Source organism: Loa loa (assembly GCF_000183805.2).
Source record: "Loa loa unplaced genomic scaffold supercont3.87, whole genome shotgun sequence".
Classification (NCBI taxonomy): Eukaryota; Metazoa; Nematoda; class Chromadorea; order Rhabditida; family Onchocercidae; genus Loa; species Loa loa.
In genome coordinates, this window is record NW_018108267.1 from 25,735 (window position 1) to 36,767 (window position 11,033).

General features: G+C 33.7%; 1 protein-coding gene across 1 annotated transcript in view; it reads left to right on the forward strand.

The window, feature by feature from the left end:
* LOAG_17521 (hypothetical protein) overlaps positions 1-11,033 on the forward strand; it is a 19,973-nt gene that overhangs the window by 7,969 nt on the left and 971 nt on the right. Inside the window, exons 12-15 of the mRNA XM_020450182.1 lie at positions 773-985; positions 7,681-7,896; positions 9,379-9,531; positions 9,965-10,103. Of these exons, the coding sequence (XP_020306166.1) occupies positions 773-985; positions 7,681-7,896; positions 9,379-9,531; positions 9,965-10,103 (721 nt within the window). The remainder of the gene's footprint in view (positions 1-772; positions 986-7,680; positions 7,897-9,378; positions 9,532-9,964; positions 10,104-11,033) is intronic.

Consider the following 11,033-nt stretch of genomic DNA (forward strand, 5'->3'; position numbering starts at 1 on the left):
TATATATATATATATATATATATATATATATATATATATATATATATATATATATATATATATGATACACTCGTTTGAAATTCAGAAAGCAAATGACACAAATACACCGTTTAGTGTCTGTTTATCATTAAAAAAGTAAAATACACCATCAAGTGCCTATTTATCATTAAAAGAAAAAATCTTCCCTTTTTCTGTGATTTTCGTTGCATTTTTGTTATGAGCTGAACAGCTGTTGTTGCTTTATGATTGATCGTTTCAAGCCGACTTAAGCAGGAATCAGTGGTCCTACAGCCGCAACTGTTCCTCTCCTAAACAATTTTTCAGCAGAACCTTCTGAATATTTTTGTTCTCAAGTCTTTACCAATACAATATAATATCTTTCCAAATGACAATCCAAATTTTTCTGATTAAACGAAATTGGTATAATCCAAGTAGTTTGGAAAAAATTGTTGCTATTTATCTTTCAATCATAAAGTCACATGGACTGTCGTCCATTCTTGGAAAAGAATAGCTTTTTTGAAGTTTTTATGAAACAGACGAGAACGAAGTGAACCTAAACAGGCAAAAAAGGATGTTATGCGTTTTAAAAGTGTGCTTTTTCATATTCTTATATAGTGTCCATTTGCATCAAATGTTGGATTACATCGCACTGGCGCGAAGCTTATGACAGTTTTCTTGTATTTAAATGGAGTCATGATCTGTCATAAAATGTCTAAATGAATAAATTTTAATTTACAGGCTATAAAATGAATGAAGCATTGTTTATTTACAGGCTATTGAGGCAGCCCGTAACAGTTTTCTGGAAGTGATCGCACAAAAATCAGGAATGAATACCGATGTAAGTACTCGTGCCGACTTAATGCGCGATGACCTTTCGGTTGGTTGTCATTTTACAACGGAAGATAGCCAGCGATTGAAAAGTATTGAACAGGCTGTCCAAGAACAACGCCAGTTGCTCGAAACAATTGGTTCACAAAGTCATCAGGTACTTTGATTAGTCCCTCTTATCCTTTTCTCACTTTCTCACCTAAATAGTTCAGAAAATGAGATATATATCTGGTAGGCATCAAACTTTGCCCGTAAACAACTGCAAATTTGCTTAAGTTTTGAAGGAAATTCTGTTCAGTTTTGCGATTGCCTTAGATTTGAACAAGGTATCTGTACAATGAATGTATAGAGAATGTATACAGATTCAGAAATGTAAAGATATCAGTTATATTGTTGCAAAAAGTGAAGATAGGAAATTTCAGTAATCACTTTCAAGGTCAGAAGGTTAAAATTGCGAAGACACATGTATATCTGATCATATATATTTGATTCTATATGTGGTTAAGAAATCAGGATAATGTGGTTTTTTAAGTAGGTTTTTGGAGCGTTCAGCTGAGGATTCCATGAACTTAACCAAGTAATTAACTACATAAATTACACTTCATCTGTCGGCGCAATTTCCAAGTCTTGGATTTTCCATTATTGTATCAGATTGTGTTTTGTTGCATGTAACTAGTTCTCGTTCACTTCAAAAGCTTAACATATGATTTTACAGCTCACGTCAAAACCTCTTTAATGTTTCTTTCTTTTCTCGCCATTTTTTTCCCTCAAATATAACTTACTCCTTTTGATTCATACTTAGTTAGATCCAGAAAGGTTTTCATCCATCTTGATATAAAATGCGGTTGTAATTGTTATTCCGTCTATGAACACTTAATTTCTAGTGATGCTTTTCTTGGAAGGTATTCATTTGATCCTCCAGTCTTCCATGATTAATGACCTGTTAATTTTCTAAAATTATGAACCGAATTTTGTACTTCACTTTAGTTGATCTAACAACTAAATTTTTTAGATTTTTTTCTAAAAATTCTTTAGAAAAAATTTTTTCTAATTTTTTTTTAGCTATTGAAATATTGCGCTTTTAGGTTTAATGGATAGATAATTCAGAAGCGATTTATAGGATAGGTAGTTTTATAACGCTTTATAATGATCTTCTTACAAAAGGATTCAGTATATTTGAGTTTATACTTGAAAACCTTTGATGGCTCTATTTGATTCTGAGAACTCTGATCCATTTAGAAGCTTCTTTTATATCAGTGAAGAGCAAGGCAGACGAATGGATTTCCATAATAGGAGGATAAACGAAATGCTTGGTCTTCTTGCAAAAACACACCAAATTTTTTGGATTTTCTTAAGAGCAGTAATGGAGATGTTAATTTTTCCGATGTGTGCGACAATTGGTTTATCATCCGTACATCTTTTATTTCACTTCGAATATCGTTAACCCATTGGTCATGGTTTGGATGCGCCAAAAAGGGAAGGAGGAAGGATGTTATAGCGAGTTAGCATGTTTAAAATAAAAGCTATCTTTTTGTATTTGTTAAGAAATTTTACTTCTGCACAATTCTTGTCTTTCATTTGGCTACTCTCTCCCTCTCTCCCTCTCTCTTTGTATCTCTTTCCCAGTACGAATTTCTAAATTTTGTTCTTATTGCCTCATTATTGATTGTTTGCTGGCCTGAGCCTGAGCTAGTCTGTTTATAATATCTCAGGGGGTGTGAGAGAGGAAGGGTAGATCAGCAGCTTGGATGTATTTGTAAAGGCAAATATATATTTTTTGTGGTATTTCAAAATCTTTTTTCTTCCTGAATTCGATAAATTCATGCGCAAAATTTTCTTCAGCCTTGGACTTTTTTTTCAATTGCTTTTCTTTCAGTTGCGGAAATTCAAAAATGACGAGGATGAGGAAAATAGAGGGAATGAAAGAGTGACTAGTAAAAAAAAGTATTAGGAGAAGCTGATTAATGGTTACTTAATACTTGCGAGTAATTTGCAATGTTCCTTTTAATCGAATCCTTTGGAGACTTTCAAAATAGTCCTTACTTTAGAAATCCTGGTCTGTTTTTTTTCTTTTTTTGTCGTAATCTGGATCCTGTACAGTGAAATTTGTATCAAAATGAGTATGATATGAACTAAGCAAATAATTTATATGTGTGTTTGTAAATTATTTAAAAAAAAAAAACTTTGTGTGTTATGTAAATTATTTTATTTGTTTAGTGTGACATTAATTTGTTTCGGTCACTTGTAGGCAGTTACAATACCTGTGGACAGCAGATAATGGGAAATACCGATGGAGGAGCAGTTAATCCGTTATAATAAGTGTGGTAAAATGACTAATGATAATAGTTGTCTACTGTATTAATATAGTAATAAAAATATTTGTTAATTTGGAGCAGTAAATTGTTAGCTTTAAAACAAGATGTTCGTGGAGAATCTTCATCTCTTTACTATTTCATCCGCATCAACTCGGGATTTTTTCTTGATTCATTCTTGATCATGTCTCATATCGGAAATGTGGATCGCTGTTCACATTTTTCAAAATTTCTCAGATCAGAGCTCTTCAAGTTTATCATTCTTTAGCATGTCGAATATCTGTTTTAGGAGTAAGAAGATGAGGATTACTTCTTTCTTGTATATTCTAAAATAAATTAAAGCCGTAGTTTTGATAATATTGCAATGTTGGCAATGTTTGCTTCGTTTTGATCATTTAGTGTTGGTGACTGCTTTCTTTAAGGAAAATATGCCGTTTGGTGTGCTATAACATTTACAAACTTGCTAAGATATTTGAATGAAAAGTAACAATGAAAAAAAAAATGCTATTTATCAAAATTATTAATAATCGTTTTATATCTCTATTTTAATGGAAGGATTTATTCTTGTCATTTAAGAACGACTTAACATATGCCTGACCCTGTTTCCTTCTCCAACAATCAGTCTAGGAATGTTAAATGTTAGCTTAGAGTCAAGCTGCTGTCATTTAGATAAAGTATTTAAGTCGAAAGAGTGTATTTATATAGATGGAGAGAGTACATAACACAAGAAAGTGTTTTCTTCAGGTTACCTTATTGATATTCATGAAAAGTGAATAATTTTTGGCATACTTTCACCTTGATTTGTGAAGATGCTGGACATATGATGGTTTTATAAGGACGAAAAGAATGGCAATGGGATAGGAACTGCAACAAATCATAGCAGTTTGTTGAATAAACTGAAAAGAGATTAAGCGATAAAATGAAGCATGATATCCTGAATTCATCGAAAATAATTGTTGTAGAAAAGTTTTAAAATTTTATAAGTCGGCTCATATACTAAACTATTTCTACAGCAAATTAGCCTTCCTTGCCTGAATTTATCGTCATGTCATTTTATAAAAAAGTAGCATAAGTTGTTCAAATTGTCTCTCTCATCTAGTGATATTTGTCAGCGTTGATTTCTTCAGAATTTGACATGACGCGGCTGTTCATTTATTTATTATTCCTAACTTTCCATCTTTTAGCTTTAACGAATGTAAGGAATAGGATGGCACCCACTGGTTGCGCAACTGTATGTCAGAGACAACTGTATATGTCCCTTTTCTGACGAGCATCTGTTGTGGGATGTCAAGCCTGATTTTGAATATCACAGCAGGCCCTCGAATGAGTGTCTTTCTAATTCAATCTTTGGCTAGACAGTTGTCGATTAGTATAACCGCCAATGTAATGGCACTGATAACTGTAATGGATGACAACTAAATCTGAAAGAAATGATGACAAAATTTTCTGTTCTCCATCATTTTGCTAGGATTCCAATTAAATATAAACATTGGTGAAAATGAATTTAACTTCACTTATCGATCAATGTGAACTTAATTTTCTATGTACGAAGAAAACAAATTGATGGATAACAGAAGGGAAGGAATCTCGTGGAAGATTGGTTTCGATCATTAAATAAGAGTTCCTACTATTCTATTGCGACTACTTTTTTCCTTTCGTTTTGCATAGTTTTCAATAAAATTTTCCTTCACCTTCAATGCTTACTTTCAATTGCTTTTATTTCTGCTGTCGCTATAGCTTCTTCATTAAAATTTTAAATACTTTTTGATGGGGAAAATTTATTATTTGCGATGGTCACTTTGTTTTCTGCTACACAAGTATTTGCTATTAAGTTAGACTATAAGTTGGTATTATAGCTTTTTTCTTTCTCTATAAACGTTCTATCAGTACGGTTGCTCATCCTACCCAAGCTCAGTTTTTCAGCTTATAATTTACAATTTCAATAAGTATGCTAAAATGCTTTTTCATGCTTTTGGTTAGCCTCTTTCATTCTAATGTTTGTCCAACTTTTTGAACATTATACATGGAGCTCATACGATATTGCTGTTTCCTTTCCTGTTGGTTATTTAAATGTGGAGTGTTATTTCGAAATTGTCGAAGTGTGAAAAGAGCAAGCCAATGTGGCCTAATGATTACATGGATTTTAATTAACCGTAGTGCTAGTTGCTGTTTTTTCTGTGGCTATCACACGATCAGACAAAGTGCCCCTTGTTTTTATCCAAAGCTTCCTATGAACCATTCATTTTTATTTTAGACTTTTGTGAAACGGGGTGGTTCACGGAGGTGTTTTATTTTCGGGAAAATGTGAACTGAATCTGAAAGTTTGATAATGGTCTTGGGGCAGGTCTATTTCCTGAATACTTTTTGATGTAAACACTCTGTAGTTAGAGCTGGAATAAAAAATCAATTATTTTGGATAGTAAAGAGATGGCTCTTTCTCATGTCATTTTTACATTTAGCAATGTTTCCATTGCTTTCGGTCTTAAGCTGTAATGTTTAGATGTAGAATTGAATTTGTTCTCCTGGTTCGTTTCGTACATCCTATAAGAATTATCTGCTTACTGACAAAGCACTTGCATCCTTATTTGAAAAAGAATTTCAGTCAGATTCCGAACTTTCTGATGTGTTCACAAGCTGCTCAATTGTTTTCCCTGTAATTCATTCTTTTCCTTGCTGAATATACTAGCACATCTATCAGTGCGGATAGGTATTGTGAAACCCTTTCCAGAACACAATAATGTTTAGATATAGATTATCGATTGATTTCCAAGGTGGAGCTTTTTACACAGTGACAAGGAGCCATTATCACATTTTTGTTTAATTTCAGGGACTTTATAGCCTTGACGGTAAAAGATGTAGTTGAAATCGTGAAGTAGCATATGAAGCATCTGTTGGTTTTCACTTTTATGCCGTGGTTTGTAAACTGGTATGCGGTATCGCACTCTACCAGTACCTTACCTCACCTTTCCCCGTTTTTGAACATTTGCCGATTTTGCAGTCTATTAAATATATCGCTTTTCATTCCGATCTTCCCCTAGATATCGTCGATTACTGTATTCGTAAAAAGGATATATGTTGTTTTACATAACGCAGCATTGCGAGTAAGGGTGTTTTGGCTTTAATTTTTGTTTAATTTTTGTTCATTTTTTAAATGGCTAAATTGACTTTCTCGTGAAGATTTTAGATATACTAGTAGTAACATAGTGTCGGCAATAGTAAATTGGAATCTTCTATGGATGGTAGCGACGTGTACCAAGAGACAACTGTTGTAAACTTTACAACGGATACAAGGGACGCTTATATATCCTAGGCTTTCAGTTTCTATATTGTAGTAATATCCTCCAACTTCTCGGTTTTGTCGCTGTAATAAGCAGCAATTGTAATAGTCGTATTGGTCCTAACGGAGTTCATATACCAGTCTTCAAGTTTGCTTAATCAATTTAGTTCGTTCGTGGATTTGTAATCAACTTGATTGAAAAAGTATTCAGGATGTCTGTGTTAATACCGTTATTTATGTGAATGTGTGTGTGTATTTATTACTGGTAGTGGTACCCCCTTCATCTTCATTAGCATAAAATGATTCAATTTAGGTTCCGAAATATGCTTTCCTATCCCCGATCTACCTTCCGCTCTTATCAAATTATTCAGTGATGTTTCCATGGATTTATTTCTTTCATCCTCAATAGCCTACGTCACTTTTTCTTTTTCCTGCTATCACATACATCATATAATGTCATATGGTGTTATGTGTTGGAAGCAGGAAGTTACATGTCAACCTTCTAGTGTACTGCTATACTTAATCGCATATTTTTATGATTCAAGTGAGTTCATACCTTTCATTGATATAATGCTTTAATACAGTTTATTAGCAATCATTTATATGCATAACCTACTGTACTTTCCATCTTGGCTCATTGATTTCAAACCATATCCTTTGTAAGGAATTTTCTCCATAAAATATTACATAATTTCAGTTGTAACCAAAAGTTTTGGTCCTAATTTAAAAAAAAAATATCTGAGTTTCTTTACTTCAGATATCCGAACTAGAGAATTATATGAACTTCTTCTGTTTAAGAATAGCATGTTTCGACAGTTAGATCGTGACCCCTATTTTCAAAATGTATTATTTGTATTGACCTTTTTGTGAAATTTCAAGTATTAATTCTTTAGAAGGAGCCTAATCCTAAGTCGTATTTAAGTTTTTCGGAGAAGAGCTTTCTGCCTCGGCTTGTGAAGTATAATTTGGTTTTAAGAAGAAGACTAACAATATCGAGGCTTAAGTTAGAGACGATCAATTTTTTTAGGTTTCTGTACTTATAGGGTATTTAGTAGGCATGTTTAGGTTTTCAATTTCTATATTTTAATAAAATTTAATCGAAGTTTAAATAACCTCAATTACTCTTCTAGTGGATGGGATTAATGAACAGGAAGTCTTTCTTTTGTTTAATGTCGGTAGCAATATGACTTGGTTATCGAGGCTACACTATCTCTAATCTCCCCGCCCAGTTTTTTGAAATCGAACAACTCTTTTCTTTTACAGTATCGATCATCATTTTCTAATACAACGGAATCATGTCAGACGAAAATTGCTACTCTCCGGAAATGTTTACTGACCGCAGCACCACAATTAATCATACGCCTTGGCAATACATTGTTGGATCTAGCAAAAGGACAATTAGTGAACGATCTGGATTCTGTCCTTAGTGATCTACTTCAGAGTACGGACGAGAGACGACTTCCTGAAGAAACTGATGAGGTTTGTTTATCTGATATGGTTGTCTGTGTCCGTCTTTCAACAGTGTTCCTGAGTGCATGTGTGTGGTCATACTTATGTCTTGGTTGCTATGGTGCTACAATGTTAGTCTCCTATTACTTTCTGTCTCATGATGTCCGGCGTCCCAAAGAGCATTAAATGTTTCGTCAAGATAAAATAATTATCAAAATTTTTTCATTCATCCAGTTCGATATCTGGTTTTCCGATTTTCGATCTAGCTTAAATAAATGATCAAAATAAATACTGAACTTGATTTTGAATTCGATTATTCCTTGAACGAATTGTAAAGATGGATAAGGAACGCAAGGCATTAAAAGTCATTGAAGTCTTGAAGTATAACTGAGACGAGTTGGAGAGATGGGCAAGCATTACAAACTTCGACTTGTGACACCCGCGCATTCAGTTTCGTGTTCTGGTAAACCATTACTAAGCATAGCAATTTTGTTTTCTTAACTGTTGCTTGCTTCTTTGGTTTGGATTGTTAGTTGCTTGTTGTAATGATGGTTTTGGTAGCTATATTGTTGTTGTTGAAGTAGCAGTTACCGTTGTTACATAATTATTATTGAAATATTAAAAATTTTGTTTCAAAAAAGTGATGCTAGGTGAGCTGGCCAGTTAAGTGAATGCTTTGCCACAGTCTTAGAAATTGATTAAGCTGGGCTAAGGTTCACTTAGGCTGGACGCTATAACCGCAGAGCAGACATCCCTACCCATGTGTGCCATTTTGTTTTCCACTTTGTGGGTTCCATTCGATTTTTTGTTAAATTTCGCTAAAAAGCATGTTTCTAAAATCCGTCGGTTATTTTCTGCCGTGAAACTTATAATTTGCATGTGGTGACTATCTCTGTCCCTTTGGTTGTGCAGTTGTGGTGGTTTGTTTTTAATTAAAAAAAGAGATACTCAACAGAGAGAACGAAAAGAATTTTTTCAGTAATCTTGTCTCCTCTGTTTCATCTCCGAAAGGAAATGAGCGGCATTTTTTCATGCATGGATTGTAAAGTAGTCCATACCAAATAACTTACTGTTTTCATGGTTTTATTTCCTAATAAATCGTTCAGTCCATTTTAGAACTAAAGTTAAAGAAGGCTAAATGAGTTATGTAATTTATAGTTTTTTATTTATGAAGAAGCTCCATGAAGATTATTGGATACAAACAGTTGCTGTAGACATTTATGGAACAATTAGTAAATAAGCAACCGAATTTTAATCAAGCTTCAAGGGACATTGATAGAAATTTGGGAAATAAAGGAAAATTTTTACCCTTTTTCTTTGTCTTGTGGAATGTCAGCATTACGATTCAAGTAGAGAAGTGGAAAGAATGTGCATAATACTACCTTTAAATTTCAAAATGTGATGGGACACTTGTTATAAATAGCTGAATTTTGAATAAGTTTTAATTGGCATTGAATGAATTAAACATGTATTTCGCATGGCTTCAATCTGAGTTTTAAAGTAAGTTTGCAGCGTCAAAAGAATGCAAGTGATGAATGCCGTGAGTTAGCATCGGTTGAATCGGAATCACAAGAAACAACGGAGTTGTTCAAACTTATTCATGTCGAATCAGCTAGCCGTTTTGAGCGTGGATTGAGCCGTGAATTGACACCAGATGAAGTTTCGGTAAGTCCTCGATTCTTGGGAGCCTTTAAAGCTATTAAAAATAATTACATATAGGAATTAGTCAAGAACTCATTTGGAATGAGTAGAGGCGGTTTGGCTTCATGCAACGGTTCACTCTATTTTCCACTCTGTTACATACTTTAACGTCAGATATGTTGCATTTCATAGCTACCTGTCATAGGTTTTTGAATAACAGATGTTTACAGTCTCAGATGGAAAAAGTGATTAATGGTTATTTTACAATAACATAGGAAGATCATTTATTTGAATGTTACTGTTTGCTTATGATCAACTTATTTATCATGAATACTGAACATAATTAGACTTCTATGAAGTACTGCACTAAATTTTTCTGAGAAAGGAACGGCAGACCTTGAAAAATGATAGTTTCCAAATTATTAATTCACTTCGTTTTAGTTGTTTGTTATTGTAGAAATTCGAGCAAGCAAAGAGACAGTTATCTACTGGTAAAGCAAAATTAAGAAAGCAGCAGACGCTGGAAAAAGTACGTAATAGGACTGAAGTGGTAACTGATGAACAACAGCAATCTAAGAAATCGGATGACGAACATGGTGAGGGTCGATCTGTAATTCATTTCATAGTTCCTTATTCTGAACTGCAATTAAATGCGTTGTTTTATGTGATGCACCAGATTTTTTGCACTATACGGGCCTCACTGTTTTTGGAGCTTCAATGCTCAGGTTCTGCTCAGGATTTAAGGGTTACATTTAATGGATCAATAAAAGACAAGGAATTAGGCAACACAAGAAATGACAAAAGGGAAGTAGAGGGAAAAGGAAAAAACGCGGAGAGCATTACTGTCTCTTCCAAAGTCTATTCACGAGTTGTTCGATCTGAGTTATAGTATCTCATAAATAAATTTGCTTGTATATGGATTAGCGTTATAATGTCCCTAATCAACTTCCCTTACTTTATTGTTAGTGTTACTATTACTGTAGTTAACGAAAGATAAATAGTTGCTGTGGCATTATAGAAGCTAAATAATTACTGCTATCATCCATAACCTTAAGTTCGTCTCGTAAGAAATGACAAATATGATCGAAAAACACGTGATGGTGTCACTAATTCTATTCATCCTCAATCCACTTTGCTGTTCGAGAATTCTAAAATCAGTTATGACTGATTCATTGGGTTCTATTTTCATTTTTTTTGGCGCTTATTAATTTTTCAAAAAAAAGAAAGTATTGTTTTTCGATGGCTTTGGCATTTCATATAGCAAGCTAGCTAATTATAATGGTTAAGGAGTCCGTAATGCACACTATATTGTCGTAGAATTTTTGGAATTTGCTTCCTCAACTGGAAAGTTGAGTGGAATGGAACGTAATTAATAATATATTTCGATTGTTGCAGGACTGGAAAATGATATTTGTACGATTATCGACGGGATCTTGCCATTGATTCGACAGCATAGCGAGTTGGTTGCTGACGATGGATTTATGCGTCAGCTGCGCGATGAATTGCTGCAACAGGCGTCTGTGGTC